Source organism: Pteropus vampyrus, unplaced genomic scaffold (assembly GCF_000151845.1).
Source record: "Pteropus vampyrus isolate Shadow unplaced genomic scaffold, Pvam_2.0 Scaffold33, whole genome shotgun sequence".
Lineage (NCBI taxonomy): Eukaryota > Metazoa > Chordata > Mammalia > Chiroptera > Pteropodidae > Pteropus > Pteropus vampyrus.
The window spans coordinates 9,659,267-9,679,548 of record NW_011888814.1 but is presented as its reverse complement, the minus strand read 5'-3'; the positions used below and the strand labels follow the sequence as shown (position 1 = coordinate 9,679,548).

At 35.7% G+C, this 20,282-nt stretch overlaps 1 protein-coding gene across 1 annotated transcript in view; it reads left to right on the top strand.

The window, feature by feature from the left end:
* Positions 1 to 20,282, top strand: part of CEP41 (centrosomal protein 41) — a 42,341-nt gene that overhangs the window by 15,738 nt on the left and 6,321 nt on the right. The window contains exons 4-7 of the mRNA XM_023528952.1: positions 8,139 to 8,186; positions 12,337 to 12,398; positions 13,416 to 13,485; positions 18,901 to 19,046. Coding sequence (XP_023384720.1) covers positions 8,139 to 8,186; positions 12,337 to 12,398; positions 13,416 to 13,485; positions 18,901 to 19,046 — 326 coding nt within the window. The remainder of the gene's footprint in view (positions 1 to 8,138; positions 8,187 to 12,336; positions 12,399 to 13,415; positions 13,486 to 18,900; positions 19,047 to 20,282) is intronic.

The window sequence follows — 20,282 nt, the reverse complement described above, 5'->3', positions numbered from 1 at the left end:
ATTGCTGAATTCTATTATTTTGTTAAAGGTTTTTGTGCCTATATTCATGATGGATATTGGTTTGTAGTTTTTTCGTTTTATTTTTATTTTTTATTTTATTTATTTATTTTTTTGGATTGTTTTGTCTGGTTTTGTATCAGGGTAATACTGGCCTCATAAAATGAGTTGGGAAGTGTTTCCTCTTGTTCTGTTTTCTGGAAGAGGTTGTGTATTATTGGTGTTAAATCTTTCTTAAACATTTGATAGAATTCTCCAAGAAAATTGAGCCTGGAGATTTCTTTTTTGAGTGTTTTTAAATTTTGAATTCAATTTTTTAATAGTTATATGGATATTCAAAATGCTTGTTTCATATTGGCTGAGTTGTGGCAGTTTGTGTTTTTTGAGGAATTGATACATTTCATCCAAGTTTTTAAATTTATGTGTATAGAGTTGTTTTTAGTTTTTCCTTATTATCCTTCTGATGCCTATTGTGTCTGAAGTGATAGCCCCTGTTTCACTCCTGGGATTGATAATTTATCTTTTCTCTCTTTTTTCCTTCACTACAGGTTTGTCCATTCTATTGATCCTTTTAAAGAACTAGCTCTTGGGCTCTTGGTTTCATCAATTTTCTCTCTTGTTTTTCTGTTTTAATTTCATTGATTTTTGCTTCTACCTTCATTATGTCCTTCCTTCTGCTCGCTTTGGGTTTATTTTGCTCTCCTGTTTCTAGATTCTTGAGATGGGAGCTTAGGTTATCGATTTAAGACTTTTCCTCTTTTTTAACACATGTAGTTAGTGCTATACGTTTCTCTCAGCACTGCTGAAGCTGAATCTCACAAATTATGATATGTTGTATTTTAATTTTTATTCAGTCCACTGTTTATTTGTATTTTCCTGAGACTTCCTTTTCGGCCCATGGATTATTTAGAAGTATGTTGTTTAGTTTGCAAGTGTTCGGAGATTTTCCTGTTAAATTTCTGTTGATTTCCAGTTTGATTCCATTGTGGCTGGAGAATGCAGTCTGTATATTTCAATTTTTAAAAAATGTGTTGTTGTTCATTTTATCATACAAGATATGGTCTCTCTCAGTATATGTTCCATGGGCCTCTGAAAGGAATATATATACCTATACTTCTGCTTACTGTATTCTTTCCTTTTCCTGATGTTCTAAGGCTCTGTTGTTTGTTTGTTTGTTTGTTCTTTTCTTTTATAATTAGAGAACTTTCTTTAGCTGGTGACAGAGCCTCTTAGTTTTCCTTCATCTGAGAATGTCTTGATTTCCTTTCATTCATGAAGGGTATTTTCTCTAGATATAGGATTCTGAGCTAGCAGTTCTTTTCTCACAGCACTTAAAAAGTATTGTGTCACTTCTTTCCAGTCGCCATGATTTCCGATGAGAAATGTGCTGTTATTCAAACTGTTTTTCCCACATAGGTAAGGTGTCATTTTTTTTTCCTCTTGCTGCTGTCAGGATATTCTTTCTTTTCTTTTCTTTCTTTCTTTTTTTTTTTTTTTTTTTTGTTTGTTTTCAGAAGTTTAATTATAATGTGTCTTGGTTTAGATTTCTTCGGGTTTGTCCTGTTTGGAGTTCACTCAGCTTCTATATAAATCTTTAGGTTTATGCCACTTACCAGATTTGGGGAGTTGTCAGCCATCATATCTTTGAGTACTTTTTCAGCCCCACCCTCTTTTTCCTCTTTTGTATATTTAGATGGCATGTCATGACGGCTTAGCAAGGATGAAAATTGAGGTTTCCCACTTGGCCTTTGCTGGCAAGTGTGGCCACAGCTTTTCTGTGGAGTTTGGCTAGAAAAAGGCAGTTATAGTCTGGTGGTTTTCTGTCTTTCCTAGTCTTTTGGCTGGAGACAGCAGACTTTTGTTGGGGAATTTTTTTTGTGTGTCTGTTTGTTGTTATTTCTGGATTGCTTGCTTCTTCAGCTCCGAATCTAGGGTATGTGAGGCAAAAAAAAACAGATAGACAAAAAAAAAAAACAAAACTCAGGTAACTCAACTATCATTTTATTCCTTGGTTTCTGAGGTCCCTAGCAGCCTGCCTTTCTCTCTTTATCTATCAGAGTCTTGTGTTTTTTTTAACATATAATATCTAGGGTTTTTGTTTCGTTTTGCTTTTTAATTCAATCTTTTTCTAATTGGTATGTTATTTTCTTAAATTGAGATATAATTTATATACCATAAAATTCACCGTTTTAAAGTGTATAATACAGAGGTTTTTAGTACATTCACAAGGTTGTGAAAACATCACCACTATCTAATTACAGAACATTTTTGCACCCCATAAAGAAATCCCATACCCAATACCAATTACTTTCCATTCCTTCCTTTTACCAGTCCCTAGTAACCACTAATTATTTTCAGTATCTATGAGTTTGCCTGTTCTGCACATTTTCTATAAATGGAATTATACAATATGTGGTCTTTTGTGCCTGGCTTCTTTCACTTAGCATAATGTTTTCAAGGTTCGCCGTTGTCATAGCACGTATCAGTATTTCATTCCTTTTTATTGCCAGATAATATTCTTTTGTATAACTGTTCCACACTTTGTTTATCCACACATCAGCTGATGGACATTTGGTTTGTTTATACTTTTTGGCCATGATGCTGCTATAAACATTAGTGTACAAGTTTTTGTGTGAACATATGCTTTCAGTTCTCTTGGTTATATACCTAGGAGTTGAATTGTTGGTCATATGGCAACTCTGTTTAATTTTTTGAGAAACTATCAAACTATTTTCCAAAGCAGCCACATCACTTTGCATCCCTATCAGCAGCGAGGAGGGCTCTATTTTTTTCCACATTCTCAATAATGTTTATTGTTGTCCATCATTTTGACTATAGTCATCATTGTGGGTGTGAAGCGGTATCTCATTGTGGTTTTGATTTGCATTTTCCTAACAACTAATGATGTTGAGCACCTTTTTATGTGCTTATTGGCATTTGTATATCGCCTATGGAGAAATGGCTATTCAGACCATTGGCCTGTTCTTTAAATTGTGTTATTTTTCTTTTTATTGTTGAGTTAGAATAGTTCTTTTATATATTCTAGATACTGGACCCTTATCAGAAATATGATTTGCAAATATTTTCTCCCATTTTATGGGTTGTCCAGGGCTTTTATTTTGCTTAGCTGGAGGAATAGAGAAAAATACATCGACCTCATCTTCCTGAAAGTGGATGTCCCAGAAACTGCTTTTTAATCTCTTCGGAAGGGCCAAAGTGTGCTTTAGTGCTTAAAACTCAAAAGTATTTTAAAGTTAGTGTGAGAAAGAAATCTTATTCTATCATTCGATTTCTGTTGTTGTTTCAAATTAAGAAATTATCTTAAAGTCAATCTAGGGGAAAGATTTTAATTTTTTTTCCTATGCATTTTTATAACTTATCTCCCTGTGCATTCAGTACTGAGGGTTATGTGACCTGATACAGATCTCTTCAGCCTTCTGGATAGCCATCAGGGTCTGAGATAGCGCAAATCTGTGTTCCGTTCAAATATTGTCACTTGTATGTGTGCCATGAGGTGAAATGGATGAAGAGTCTGGTTAAGAAAACATAAGAGTGACCTTATAGCCTAAACAAGCGTAAGGAGTTCCCATCTGTGGTATGTTTTTACACTGTGCAGTCAGAGAAGTGGAAATTGACACAGGAACGAGTCAGCATTTCTCATTTTAGGCTAAATAGATGAGTCTCTAATCTTTTCTTACCAAACAGTGAGCAATTCAAAGTTCATCATGAGAAATCAAGAATTTTGTGGTGTCTCCTATCTTCACCTAAATCACCTTCTACTGAGTTCTTCCAAGACTGATATCTTCTTCCTGGGTAAAGATTAGTTTTTATTTCTATACTTTTGATTCTACTTCTCTTCTAAACTCGAACACTGATGTATAGCCGAGGCTAGAAATATCAGAATTATTTTGAACTTCAAGTATTTCTTTTGTTCCATAGGTGCCTGGGTGTATGTAACCAGCTCCCCAGCATTGCCAGACTGTGCCGTGAATGGATTCTGCTGCTGATGAAATCCTGGCGGCATTTGGTTCAGTCTCCACCGCAGGGTTCTCGTGTATTCTCAGCACCCACTCTGGGTTTCTGTTCTGCTCACCACAGGCTGGTTAAGGAACACTTCCCAGACCACAGGGCTCTCCCTTTGTTAGGCTCCTACACTCTTCATTACCCTCTCATTTCAATCTATATTCAGTCTAATTTCAAATTTCTTTAGCTTTCTAAAATTCTGGGGACTTTCTCCGCTCAGCCTTTTCTAGCCTTATTTTTTAAATTCACTTTACTTTTGTTATCGCTACATAAACTAGTCATTTTCTTTTTTCTTCTTTAGTTTTTACTTTTCCTGAATTTTTGCTAATAGCCTTGATCTTCAGCAGTCAAACTCATTACAGACTAGGTACTCTTCATTTTTATTTGGTATTTAATTCTGTTTCTGATGTCAAAGGAAGAAATGTATGTGAAAGCTTTTTATAAACCAGAAAGCACTATACACTCGTATAACTTATTGAGATTAACAAAGGACCACTGTGCCTCTTTTCACGCTTTCTGCTCCTTCTGAGCCAAAAGAACTTCTCCATAGAGGGAAATATTGAAGAAAAATAAAGCAATGGAGTTGTCTCTTAGCAACCGAGTTCGTGCCTTATAAATCTTACTTTAGATTACTGCTGCTCAAAATCACTTGCTTTTCTTACTGGCTCAGTATAAATAATGTTATTAAATTACGGGAAAACAAAGGAAAAAATCTAATGAATGAGTCACTCAGTTCATCGATTGTACTCTATCTTTGCATAGCACTATTGAGATAGTTGGGTTGTCTCTTTCTCTTGATTCAAATGATAAAACTTTTTTTTATATATCTTTTGTCGCAACTTAAGTTATAGACTAAGTAGAAGCTAAATACTACCTTCTACATTTCTAGGTTACCTGAGTCCTGAAACAATATGGGTCATGTAGGTAGTATATAACATATTGTATATAAGTCAGGTTATGCATAGCTGAAAGAAAATTAGATGTACAAAAACTCAAACCAAATTGGGTAAGATTATTTGCATGATAAAATAATTCATTATAAGGATTCATCAAATAATAGATCTTAATACTATATTTCATTTAGCAAATATTTTTGAGTGCCTCCTACACTAGACAGTGGAAGGGATAAAGGTGTGTGTGTGTGTGTGTGTGTGTGTGTGTGTGTGTGTGTAAATAGTCTCAGTCTTTTGTTATAATAAGGTAGATAAGATCTGCACACAAATAAGACAGTACAATGATAAACACCTTTTGAGCGGTAAGCCAAGAGCTATAGAGGTTCAGAGGAAGGAAAGGTCACTCTTAGCTGGGTGAACTATTACGATTATATCAATAAAGTGACATGTTAGAGAACCGAAGACTAACCCAAGAGTTTGTCAAATTTAGTAATTAAAGCAAAATTGAAGAGGTAGGTAAGATGTAGGTGCCTTCATCACTAGAGCTAGGAGTTTAAACTTTAGCCAGTAAGCAGTGGGGAGCCACTGACATTTTTCTTTTCACCAAAGTCTTATCTAGGAAAATTTATCTTACAGTAATGCGTAATTTCAATCTTTTCTAAAAAATTGGTTCATTGATGGTCTTTTAGTCTCTTTTTTGTATAAAACAAAGGTGTGTTTATAAACAAGTCAATTGTAGAATTGATCTATTTCTAGTCCCTTTAAAAGGTAGTCAAAAAACTATTTTTGGATAAAATAGATCTGGTAAGATCAGCTGCTTAGTTAAGATGTAAGCATAAGAAATAAGGTAAAATACTACTTTTCATACTTTCTAAAATCATGTTTAGGGAATTTTGGGTCAATTAGTCAGCCATTCCACTGTCTTATTTCTCCAGCTGAAACAATGCAGAAATCCTCAATTTTCTTTTTTTCTCCCTTCTTGGCTACCTTGAATGTCTACAGAGAAAAGGGCTTCTTGTCAATAGCCTTCTTAGATTTGTTCTTAATTTTGCCAAATATTTGTATACCTCTGCAAAAGACTTTTGTTTCCCTGCCTGGTCCTTTAGTGAGAAAACAAACAAACAGAAGTGACAGCCTGCCTCACAGGGTTGTTTAAGGCACTTGCTGGTACAAGACGAAGTGCTGTGTAATTGCTCTGAAAATATTGATAATTGGTTGAGAAATGGATTTTAGACATTTCTGTTAGTGGAAACCGTTATAGATTGGAAATGCAATGTTTTAATAATGAAGACTATATAATAAGGTTGGCTATTGTTTTCCATGCGAAATATGCTTCGGGGAATTTAGAGCATAAAATGGTTCCCACCTGCTACTATTAAGGAAGTAACACTTCCTACATATTTACCTCACAGCGAAATCGTGTTTTTTTAAAAACAACACAACTAGAGAAGTGATGTATTTTCGTAAGCCGTATTAGAAACCAGGAAGTTGGGAATACTGCTCCTGGCTTAGTTATTTATTGCTGCGTCAGTGGACAAATCAGTCTCTTTTTTTTTTTTTTGGTACCTCGATTTTTTCTGATGAGACTGCCTGAAGCTGCCCTAGCCAAAAGAAGCTGCCACGTCAACAACATGCAACTGTAGGGGACTCAGGAACAAAAGCTACTATGTAAAATAGTTTAAGAATAAGATTGCGGAATGCAAAACAGCACAGTTTGCCCTGCCTTCCCCCACTGCATTGACCTTCGAGCTCCTGTGTGAGTTCAGAGTTGCAGGGGAGAGGGATGTGTGTCTAGGAAGAATTCATGGTGTCCGCTTTGGAGAACTCGTCACGTCTCAAGTCAGTTCCAGCCTGAAGAACCTAAAGAAGATAATATTTGGTTCTAATCCTGGTCTTTGGTGTTATTTGGACCTCTTCTGAGACATTCTCAGTGTCTCTTTTGAGTGTACTCAGGCAGTTATGTCTCTGAGCTTTTGGAAGGATATATAGTCTGGCTCTAGGACGAAACTGAGTTCTGATCCAGAGAATGTGTGTGTCTTCAGATGAAAAAATTTTTTATTACTCAATGTAATTTCACTCCATGATGAATTCATGGTAAAGATTTAATAATAACAAATGATATAAGTTGTGTTTTGAAAATGTATTTTGGGTTTCCAAGCAAGACTTTTCTTTCTCTGCTTCTGACTTAAACATGAAGAAAAATTCAGAATAGTCCTTAAAAATATCAGTTCATGCCATTATTGGCAGCATTTCTTTTATCTGAAGTCGGGACTGGATCTGACTAGCTTCTTTCAAGGCTTAAAAGTTAGGGGCACAATTTTAGAAAGTAGAAATTATTTTGAATATTTTCCCTCTTTGTTATACTTTTTAGGTGCCATATAGAGCTTGCTGTGTTGAACTGAACCAAACCGAAGCATGCCAGTAAAAAATAATCACCCCTGGCTTGAGAACTAGACTTTATTCAGAAACCAGAATGATCCTGGCCCAGTTTTAATGTATGAAAACTCTCCAACCCATGTTGGCTAGAACCTAGTATTGTAGAACCAGGCTATAAAACACGAGTGCTGGGGACTCTCTGCATTGCGGGAATCTACTGTTATTTCTCAGCAAATCAAATCCATGGTATATCTTAGTGTATAGACTGTGTGGTCTAGTTCAGGCTGCAGCATCAGCATGAATAGTGGAAGGCCAAGTTCAAGAAAGAGGGAAACCGCAAGACTAAGAGAGGAAAGGGTTGCTTGGGTAGCCACAACAGCACATTTTAGACATTCAAAGATCACTGCTTCTTCTCTGCATAGCTTCCCCACAAAAAGATGATGGGGGAGGGGGTATAAAAGGAGGAGGAAAGCCTTGACTCAGAAAGAGAAAAAAAAAATATATGTGTGTGTGTGTGTGTGTGTGTGTGTGTATGTATACACACACACACGTATATATGTATATGTATACACACACACATATATATCATTACTGCCTGGGACTTTAATGTTTATTGGGTGTGTACCCCAGCTTAAAGACATTTAACTGAAACATTTCCCTCGATTCCTCATCTTTCAATGGTGCTATGTAATCCAAAAGACTATTACTGTGTGTGGCCCATTTGTCTCCTGTAGTTATGAAAAAACAGGCCAAGAAAGCTTAGGGAATACTTGTACTCCGTTCTATTTTCACAGTGTTACTCATTTCCTTTCATTAAAAGCATATCTAAACTCCTTATTCTCTTTTTAGGTAACAGTATGACTAAATACACTGAGAAGCTAGAAGAGATCAAAAGAAGTGAGTAACACTATTGATGGGCTGGGATAGTGGAGCCCTGTAGTCGTCCGTAAGATGGTTATTAACAGCCCTGGCCTTCCTCTGGGGGGAGTCAGGTGAGATGGAAGGTGCTGAGAAAGATGTGGGAAACACTGCACCATCCCCGTTAGCTGCTAAGATTGTGGCTTGTGGGTCGAGCCCGGCCTGACTTAGATCCCATAGGAGATGTTCATGTTGGAATATGGAATGAGCTCTAGTTAAGCCATGAGAACCGGCTTCTAGTTTCATTGTACTGCAGTCTTTGTGGCCTTTTCCAAGGTACTTAATCTTTCCTGTTTTATTTTCTCTATACCTGAGGTGGGAGTAATAATAGCTCTCATTTCATAACATTCTTTTGAGTATAAATTCAACAGTATTCATGAAAGACTGAGATGTGAGAAAAAGCTTATTCTTAAAGTGGTGTTATGTATTATAAATTCACTGCAGTCTGCTTCCTTTTAATTAAAAATCATATTTCACGCACATCTTTTTTAAAAACGAATCTTCTGCAAAGATATGCTACTAGCCATTGAATGCTTCGCCCTTGCACAAAATCATAATATTTCAGTCTGTCTCCAAAACGGATGTAAAATGTACACATCAAGGCCAAAATTAAAGAAGTAGAAACATCTATTTTCTAAGATGGATTTGCTTGTATCTTCAATAGGAGAACACAGTGTAAGTAAAGTATTTAGCTAATGCTGGTAAAGAGGTACTGTGACTGATAACAGCTCAGGATTTGGCTCTGGTAATATACATCTTCTGGGAAGAGACTATTACAAATCCAGAATTCACCAGAACTTTTGTTTTTACACAGCAGGCCTTTTAATTTAAATGATAATGTTTCTGTTCCTTTGGAACTGCTGAGAAACCCCACTTAATAAGTGTGGACTCAGGAGCAGCTTTCTGCTGACTCTGTTATTTGCGTGGTTCAGCTATAAGGGCTAATGCTATAGACGTTTGTTTTTTAATGTATATTGTCACTATAGCCTTTTATTTTCTTCTTATATATCTATTTTATATTTTATACATTATATTACATTTTATATTAGGTAAGTATATATATTTTAAGTATGTATTAAAATTTTAAGCTACGAAAAAGATCTCATTTACTCACCTAGGCTTCATTGTTGTTGTCCTTAGTTCATCCACCCATGGCAGGCAAAATTCAGCTGGCCTGCTTCACATTTGGTTTGTAGTCTCTTTCACCTCCTACCCATTCGTAGCTGGGTGTAAGCTCACATGGCCACACCAAAATTTGTCCCATAAAAATGTCTCGTTCCACCTAGGTTGCTGAAACCCTGTTTAAAACATTTCTTAAAAGCACAATGTGGTTTCTTTAATATCTGAACTTTAAATGGAGCTTATCTTCCCCAAATAAATACCTCTGGAATAGAGTCCTTGAAAATGCTTGCTTCCCTCTTTTTAGAAGTCGTGGGCTTCCTTTTAGTAAGACAGGAGGTGCCTCTCACCTTGTTTCACATACCTCGTACTGATTCCCTGACTAGAATTACTTCAGATTCTGGTTTGGGATCTACATTTTGGAAGCTCTTTCCTTCTCTTTTCCCATTTTCTGTTGTAGGTGTTCTTTTGGGTCAAAAGGGAAAATAATATTGCCTTGTTTCATGATACCCTAGACCCATCACTTCTCTCAGATTACCTTAGATGCCATGTCTTTCTGTGAAATCACAAACGTTGTTCTGTTACTTCCTTTGATTTGTCTTCTACTGTGAGCCCAACTTCCCTTTGCTAGTAACGTGTTTTAACAGAACCCTGAAAATGCAGAATTCCTTTGTAATCTGAATATTCTTTCAACTCTGCCCAGGGAAAATAGACACTCTGTGTCTATTGAGCGTTTACAAAGCCTGTTCTTGGCTTCTGGTACTTAGATGACACTGGTTGGATCCAATGTGAAACATCCTAGATAGTCAGGTCTCTGTCCTTCCAGTAACTCGAGAGAGACAGACTTAGACTCCAGACTTACTGGAGAAGCAAAAGTTGATAACATTTCTGAAACTAGGGTTATTTGTCTCCATCACGGAGTTTGGGAGAAGCTACAGTAGCAGAAGCTCCATTCTTAAAGCTCTGTTCGCTCTTGCAAGGACAGACTGACAGAGCCTTCCAAGTCATCCTTTTATAAACTTTAAAACTTACCTTCACACGTCTAGTCTGATCTTTTATCTCTGAGTAATAATGTCAGAAAGTCCTAATGATGGCTGTCCTTCTAAACCAGAACCAGGTATGTAGCGTTCAGGCTCAAATGTGCAGTGGGATTTCTAGTGCTCGTGAGAGGACACTAGAAATGCCAGTCATTAGAATATAGCAGAGTCTATGTTTTGTTTGAGGTCATTTCTACTGCGTTAAAGGGGATTTTAATGTGTACATTTTGTACTTAGAATGTGAAGAATTGGAGAAGTATTTCAGACAATGTAGCTATACCAAAGGAATACCAGTGGATAAATGACACAGTGCAAACTACTTCACTGTTTTCATTGGCTGATTTATTGCCGTGTTGATTTACATAAATGATTTTTGGTGGGCAGGTTGGTGGCAATTGAGGGGAATACTGTAGCTATTCAGTTGCACTTTTTATAGCTTGTGCTCAGCTATTCGGGTCTGTATCCTGGCGGGTTTTAGAAGCTCACTTGCATGTAGGTTTGTTACCTTGTTGTATCCAGGGGAAATTATGTTACGAATTTTCTAGAAGTAATGGTCAGTTATTAGCCAAATTGTTCTCTCTAAGACGTTTTAGAACAGAGAAGCTTTAATTTCCTGTAAGAGAGTCTTGATATATTTACAAAGGCTAGTTTTTAAAGTAATATCATTTCCTGACTGAGTTGTAAGTTGTTTGGTAAAGCAAGCTAATGGTATCCTCCAGAGTAACTATCCAGTCTGTACTGGTTTTTTTTGGAAAATTCATGGGAATGATTAGTTATACCAGGTACACAGTCTTAAATACCTTTAATCCTTTCCTTTGTTGCTAGGAGTCTTAGCTTATGAGACATTTATGCCGTGAAAGCCACAGTAATTATCCAGCTAGCCTTTAGTGATTCTGAGATAATGAAGCAGTCTTTAAGGAGTCATGGGCTCCGACATACAAACCTAGAACAGGAGTGAAGGGTAAGAGTGGGCTGGAGTTCAGCGCTGAAAACTTCAGAATTGGCAGTCATCTTCAGAAAAGTTTAAGGAAACTAACTTTTAACGTGCTTCTGTGGGACAGATAGTAGATGAAGTGAGATTGGCTAGATTTTAACTGTTTAATGTGATATGACAAATTATTAACATAAACAATTGCAGAAATACCATAAAGATAGCACTGAATACATATTGATGTTTTAGGTTGATTTTTATTTTTTTTAATTGTAAGAAAACATACCATAAAATTTACCATCTTAACCACTTCTAAGTATACAGTTCAGTAGTTAAGTATAATCACATTGTTGTACAGTCATCTCTAGAACTTTTTCATCTTAAAAAACAGAAGAGGTTGACTTTTATTGAGGTGGAGTTGAAGAGAAACTGGTACAAAAGGTTATCGGACCAATCATTACTTTTTGCCCAGCATTATACCCTAGGGGGAAAAAGTGTTGCCCTGTGTCTCTAGCATAGTTTGTCACCTCAGGAATATAATTGTTTTCTTTTCAGGGTAGAGTTAGAATAGTAAGGTGTAAATTTCTTTCCAGCTCTTTGACCTGGGGTAACCCGGCTCTGGGTCTCTGTCCTCATTTGTAAAATGTAGACGTTATTCCCTGCTTTGTTCTGAAAAGGATTTAAAGCAGCTTACAAAAATGCATGTGATACAATGTGGCAAAGCAGAGACAGCATAATAAAAGGAAAATGGTAGACTAATAAAATAAAGGCAAAGGATAAAGTCACTAGATACAAAAAGGTGGCTTATCAATTCAGCTTTAGGGTTCCTATTGGCCAAAACAAAGGAGAAAAATGAAGAAATGATATAATACTTGGCACTTTTAATTTTGAGGATATCATGCGGATCAAATGAGGTAATATATGTAAATCATATGTATAACTTGAAATATATACCATACAACTCGATGACTAGAAAGAACTAGTAATACCTTAAGAAAGCAAAATAAACCTAGAAAAATAATTGTCCTGTCCTGCTTTTCAGATTATAGATACAAGAAAGATGAGCTTTTCAAAAGACTAAAAGTTACAACTTTTGCCCAGCTGGTAAGTTTAATGATCTTCCCCCGGAATAGAGACTGTCTAGTTTGTGCTGCTTTACGTGAGTATTTCTGAATTCAACTCTAGGTAATGTTTGCAGAGGGTATTTTTCTGATTCCTTATATTTCACTTGTTCAAGGATTAATTGGTGTGTGGTGTGTGTGTTCATTTGAGGATGGTGTGAAAATTGGTGTGTGGTGTGTGTGTTCATTTGAGGATGGTGATAAAAATTATATGAAGTAAAAAATGCATTCTACTTTTAAATCATAAAATTTGTGGTTTAATTTAGATTTTTTCTTTTCCTCGTCCAGTGAATATTTCAAATCTAGAATTCTGGACTCTGGACTGTTTGGGCATTTTTCTCTGTGAAAATGAGGTGATCTCCCTTCTGTTACTGAGCTCTTTTTCCAAGTCCTTCTGCCTTGGGTTATTTTGCTACTTTGGCAAAGTCACTTTCTTCTTTCTTTTGAAAATGATGGACAGAGCATCTCTCTGGCCCCCAAACAAGAATTCCATTGATGAAACCCAAGGTGGATCTTAGGTCTTATCAGCTAAATTATGAACAGTGCTTTAAAAACTGTATGTAGGTATACATTGTTCTAATCAATATACTCACAATTACATTTATTTCTTCACTGCATGAAGAATTGTTTGCTGATACAATTCTGTTATTGTAAATGTTGCATTTTCAAGAAATAACATGCTGTGTTGGGACTAGAATATATATGGATGCAGTTTTTAGACTCTTATTCATGTTTCTTGTCCTAAATTACCCTTTTGGTCTTTTAAGTTTATTGTGTAATATTTTAAATGAATCTTTTCTTCTAACATGATCATCTACAGTGTAATTACCACTCCCTAAGTAAGGAGACCTGAGGTTTAGTCTCCAATTGAGGACACTGACAGTTTCCTAAAACAAGAGATCTTTGATGTTTCCTCATCTTTTGTAAAAGAAAGAATTGCCTCTGTTTAAAGACAAACAAACATACACACATCTACACATGTCATTCTTTTTTCTCTCAGGTCATCCAGGTTGCTTCCCTATCTGATCAAACACTGGAAGTGACAGCTGAGGAGATTCAAAGACTAGAAGGTAATGAGAATTGAGGATGCGGGGAAAATAAGGAATTGACCATTTGACTGAAGTACTCACCCTGTGCTGTTGCGTTCACAGGGACTAAGACTTTGATGTATCCATTTGTAATTAGACTGTTACTCTCTGCGAAGTGCTGTCTGGGGTTTTAATTGTTAATTCTTGTTTTTTGTTTTGTTTTTTTTTTAAAAAGCCATCTGGATTTCTGGCTCTGACATTTGTTTTAAATGTTTTAGATGGTTTAATATACTAATTACTTTTTTCAACAAATATTTTTCGTTTTTTCTATATAGTACAGATCACAGAATTAGGTGCTATGAGACTACAAAGATGAATGAAACACAGCTCTGCGTCCTGGGAATTTGTAGTCACGTGTGTGCATGTGGATATGTGTGTGTGCACATTAGGTGAGGAGAATAACAGAAATACAAAATTACTACCATGGCAGAAATTCCTAATGGAAGACTGAAAGAAAACCATCATTTGTTGAATATGTATTGCTACATATTTCACATGCATTTTCTTATTTAACCTTTCCAAAAACTCTAGAAGGAAGGTACACTTTACAGATGAGAAGCCCAAACCTCAGAGTTTAAATGACTTGCTCAAGGTGATACAACCAGTAAGGAATGGACCTAAGATACAAATCTTTGCCTTCCATAGCAACCGGTGTCTTTGCTATGGAAGTTCCGAGGAAGGAAAGTTATTTTCCAGTTAGAAAACAGATAGACTTTCTTAAGGCTTTTGAACTGGACGTTAAGGGTGACGCTGTTGCAGGCTGAGGAGCAGCCTGACCAGAGGAATGGAGAAGAAAAAGCTGCAAGCGTGTTTAGGGAATCACGTAATCCAGTCTGGCTGTGGTCTGAGGTGCCTGGTAGGAGATAAGGCTAGAAAGATAGGTAGGCTCCAGATTTCCTTTCTTAAATACCAAGTCGAAATAAAACCTCTTAGTTGTACTCTCATGAAAAGAATACACAGAGTTAAGGTCTTTATTTTATCCTGATACTCAACAATCAATGTGTGGCTGTTTATTGAAGGGGAATGTGTTTTGTTAAAGCTGATGTAGGCCAGGAATTTGACTTCTGATTTCAAGACAAGTTTCTCAGGAAGTCTGAACACTGGGTTTGTGCAACTCAACTGTCATTTCCCTGGGCTTGTTTTTGTTAAAGAGGATAAAGAGAATTTGAAAAAGCCAGGAATTTATCTCTGACAGATGCCTCTCACACGGCAGAGAAATAAGGGCTCTTTGTAACAGAGATAATTGAGTCTCCTCATACAAGTACTCCCAATTTTAACCTAGTTATATAAGTACCTGGATTGGGTCTTTTCATTCATTATAGAGATTTCAGCACCAGGACATATGGGCAAATGCAATTTTCTCCTCTGAGATAAATTTACACAGCAAAATAGGCTCTTGTAAAATAGGACGCCATAACGTGTGAGTGATATTAGTGTTTTCTGGTGCTCTACACAGAATAATAACTCACTCAGGAATGCCTGTAGAACAGATTGTATCTGTTTGAATATTGGCTATCTTCGAAGGATTAAAAAATCTCCTTTTATAATGTTTATTGTTTTGTCCTGCTGAAAAGTATATTTTTAGGAAATTAGAAAGCTACAAAATATACATATAAAGAAGAAAATTAAAATAACTCATAATCCCTGTTAACATTTTGGTCTATTTACCCCCATCTGACTCCCATCCAAATTCATACTCTTTGTATATAGTTTTGTGTTATGCTGTTTTCAATTAACATTTTATCGTGCATACTTTCATGTCATTAAGTAGACTTCCAAAGCTTCAGTGTAAAGATTGTGTGGTCACGTAATGTCTGTCCTTTGGCTATAACATAATTTATTAATTATTCTCTTGTTGCTGGGCATTACAGTTTTTCTAAGTTTTTACTTTTATGTAATAATGCTGCAATGTAAATACATAAACGTTTGTGTAGTTCTGATTATTTCCTGAAGATAAATTACTGCAGATGGATGAAGGGTGGAACCATTTTGAGATGCTCAGTGCTGATTCACATTATCTCCAGAATGGTTCTACCTGTCTGCGTTCCCACCAAGTGAATGAGAAGACCAGTTTCTCCCCATCCTAGCCAGTGTTGATTAATTATCATTTTTGTAAATATCTACCCATTTGATAGTTGAACAAATGGTGTCTACTAGTTTTATTTTGAATTTCTGATAGTGAGATTGAGCTTTGTGTATGTGCATATTTATTGGTCCTATGCATTTCTTCTTTTGAGGATATTACAGGTCCTTTCCTTTTTTTTCCTAATGGAATGTTCATCTATTACTTATTGTTTTATGAAAGCTTTATATAATTATGATATCTTTTTACCTTTGGACACCAATACAGCTTTGGAAATAAATGAGAAAAATCTTTACTTGATTTGGAACAGTTTCCAAGCTATATTATTAAGTAAAAATCAAACAACAAAACAAAAAAAGCGTACAGCAGTATGAATGGCATTCTCCTGGATATGTAAAAAGAGGAAATAAAATATATGCAAAAGTATGTAGTCTCATTTCTGGAAGGAGACATAAACATGCGAAGCTGGCTCCCGTGGGGGGAGGAGGCCCGAGGGCCTGCGGGTCTGGAGTGGGAAGACAACTTCCTTCCCATATTAATTTATCTGGTTTGCATTTTTACCTTGTACACGTGATCCTTTTTCAATTAAAGAGCTAGTTAATTTTTAAAAACTTTATAATTAAGTATATTGCCCTATTCTCATCCATATATGTCACAGATATTTTTCCTAATTTGTTATTCACCTTTTAATTTTCTGTGTATTGGGATTTTTTTTCATATATTGAGTTTTACATTTTTACATGATTAAATCTATTAGCCTTTCATGTTGTATTTTGTTCCATTGCTTTAGACTCATAAAATCCAAAATAAGATAAATTATTTACCTATGTTTTCTTCTATTAGCTTGCTCGGTTTTTGTTTTGTTTTGTTTACATTAATCCATCTGTTATGTGTTTTGATATATGATGCGAGTGGGTTATCTAAATTTGATTTTTCTCTTTTTCTAGATAATTGGCAAATTATTCCAACACCATTTATTCGCTCAATAGTTCTCCCTTTTGAGTTGCGGTGCCACCTTTAACATATGTTAGCTAGTTATGTATATTCTAGGATTTGTTTCTGTTCTCTATTACATCCTATTGTTCTGGTTGTAGCTCGGCATTGTTTTGATCGTTTACCTTTTCAATATATGTTACATTTTGATGAGTCAGTTTTGCCAATTTTATACACACATAAAATGTTTTTGCTCTTACATTTAAAATTCTTTTAAGCTTTAAAAAAATCCCATTGGGATTTGTATAAAGGCTAAAAATTAAATACATCTGGAAAGGATTAACATAATTTCACTTTTAGTCACCCAGTCAGGAATATGCAAGGTATGTCACTCTCTTCATTCAGATCTGTAATGTCCCTAACTATAATTTTTATAAGACCTATAAAGGACTTATACATTTTTATAGGACCTTTACGTTTTTTTTAAGTTGTTTTATTTTTTTTCTTTAGGTAGTTTTTACTTTTTTTAAATTTACTTTTTTTAAATATATTTTTAATTTCCTTTTTTTTGGTGACATTTTGGTTAACGAAATTCAGTAAGTTTCAGGTGTACAATTTAACAGTGAGGCATACATATATTGCATTGTGTGTTCCCCTCCCATAGTTAGATTTCTTTCTGTCACCACATATTTGACCCCTTTTACCCCACCTACCTCCCTCTTCCCCTCTCCCCTACATTTCTTAATAGGAGAATTTCTTATTTTCTAGGAGAATATATTTTATATCTGCATTTGTTACTGTAAATGAAATGGTCTTCATGTTATTTTCTAATTGGTATATAGGAAAGTATTTTGTGCCTTCGTATTTTTTTTTTCTAATCACAATTCTATTTTCCTATTGTTACAGGATTCTCTTGAAGTTCCCAGTTATATCACATGCAAATTATTATTTTTTTATTTCTTCTCTAATTATACAGGTTAGAACAGCAAATTCTCATACTTTTTGGTATGTCTCCCTCCACTATAAAAATTATTGATGACTTCAAAGTTTTGGTTTATGTGAATTATAACTATTAATATTTAGGGTAATAAGATTTTTAACTGAGAACTTAAAAAAATATTTACCTACTATTTCACTTAAAAATAACAATACTAGACCCATTACAAATTTTTATGCAAAATAGCTATATTTCTTAAACAAAAATACTACTGAGAATAGCATTGTTTTACTTTTTTGTAAACCTCGTAAATGTCTTGATTTAATAGAAGACCCTGTAGGTGCAGAAGGGATGAGTATTTTAATAGCCATTTCAGTACTTGTGGATATTTTTATTCGATATGACACAAAAACTTGACACGTGGTAGTTTCCTAAGAGTTGTAATGTGGACTCTGAGACCATATCAATGAGCTTTTCTTGAGCTTTAATGAATTGTTTACCCATGCATGACTTTATAACATCACACTTTGGTTTTGTGAAAGATATATTGGTTCACTGAGTTATGAAGATCTTCTAAATGTTGACAAATTGCATTACACAATATCAAAAAGTCACTTTTATTCATCTTACCACTTACCTTCCCAGAAAAGTCATTAAGTATAGGGAAACAGGCAAGTTCCTGGCGGCACATCGTTTCCAAAATTCTGATTTTTGTTTAAAATGTAATCATCACAATAAGTACCATCAGTAGTTGTCCTTGAAATGACAAGTTCACTTAGATCATTTTTTGAGAAAATGTCTGCCAGATGCACAAATCTAAGTAACCATAGCTTTTCTGTCAGTTTTCCTCCAAATAAAAGTAGTGTTCATGGCAAAAACAGCACTAACCACACTGATGCTTTTCCTTGAGACGACCATGGTACTTTGGTATGTAGCAGATTCGTTGTGTGCATTTCCCCGTTTCATCACACAGAATATTAAAAAGGTGTGTACTTAAGGATGAGATCTAATAAAATTATTAATTACTGCTGCTTCATCAGGGTCATTTTTTAGTGAGACTGCCATATTTATTGACTGTGTTTGCATGTTGGTGAAAAATGGAATGATTACTAATAAAATTTGATGCCACTACCTTGATTCTTGCTAAGGCGCTGACAGTGTCGTCCACCATTTCACTTGCACCATTGGTGAAAATATCAACACAGTAAAAAAGACAACATCTGCATATTATTATGAAAAGTTTTCACCTTACAGATTCCCTGAAAGGGCCTCAGGGACTCCTGGGGTCCACAGATGACATTCTGAGAAGCTATACATTAGAATTTATAGAACAGTTTAATTTTGGTGATATGATTTCCTTTTCTTGACCTAATTTCAGTGACACTGCCTAAGAAATACAAGTTCTGTGGTTAAATTTACTTATTTCTTCATTTTCAAATTTTAGACAATGATTCTGCGACTTCAGACCCCGATGCTGAAATCACAGCCAGGACCAACGGGAAGGGGAGCCCGGGTGAGCAGTCACCGAGCCCTGTCCAGTTCATAAATAGCGTGGGAGCAGGGGACTCCAATCGCTCCACTCTCCAGAGGTAATCTAATCGCATTCATGTTTTCACTGCATTTACCTTCATATTAGTCAAGACTGATTTCTGTGACTTAATTGGCGGTAGTGAAGTCTCACATTTTCATCCCAGCCCTTCGACATTCTCTTTATATAAATTCCACCTCCTGCATCTTTTCCCAGCATTCTTTGTCAGTTAATGTAAGAATCTATTAATAGGAGAGCATTAATTTTCACTCTTCACTTCCATTCTTCTCAGCCTTCCTATATGCACGTTTGCTATTAGGGCTTGGCTTTACAACTACTATTCTTTGACTCAGAGAGTATGATTTTCTCCACCTTTTCTGTCTGCTGCAGCTTATTGTAATCACTCTGACTAGAATCAGAAGAAAGATAGAGTGCTGCACACAGCGCTCCGATATTTAAATAGGGAGATGCAAAGAAAGTGAGAGCGGCCCTTGGTGTCGATTCTCAGGCTGTATGTGGCTGGTGGTTCTTATTCCATAGGCCGTGATGCGACACTTTCTCACAATTATTAACTGTCGATTATAAGACGGAGCTGATTTGCAGCACATATCTGTCCCTTCTACTGGTAAGACATTTCGACTAGAGGAAAAATTGCTCTCATTTCTACCACCGTTATTATTTTTATAACTACTTTTGTGCAAGGACTCTAAAATTGCATTCAAAACAAGTTAGACCAGCAAGACTCCTTATTGAGGGTGCAGTTTCATATGAAATAGATTTTCTTCTCCTTTGGTTCAACAAAATATGCACTATGTGGCACACTGTTATAGTGTTTATCGGATTTAAATGCAGAATTTGACTGCTGTGCCGGGAGAGGAACTATGCTAATGCCAGTCTCTGGCTTGGCGTACATGTCTGCCTGTATGTCTTCATATTCGCCTAGGAAAGTAATTATCTTATTCTAACAGATATTTCACTATTTGCCATTTTGTTCATAACACTCTTCTTTATTCTTTTGATTCATATTTTCACCACATTTTGCCTATAATATTAATATGGCAACAAATTTCCCTGATTTTCTGACCTTAAAAACAAAACTGTCAGTGGTCAATTCCCTCATTTTAATCCTAGCTTTTCCTCTGTCTCCTTATACGGATTCCACCAAATCTGAAAGCCTCTTCAGCCTCAATGCTGTAACCTATAAAATTGAATTAAGTATAGATAACTACTGAAAACATTGAGGTTCAAAATCCACATTGGCTAGGTCGCTGTCTCAGATATGTTGAAACGTCGTTGTT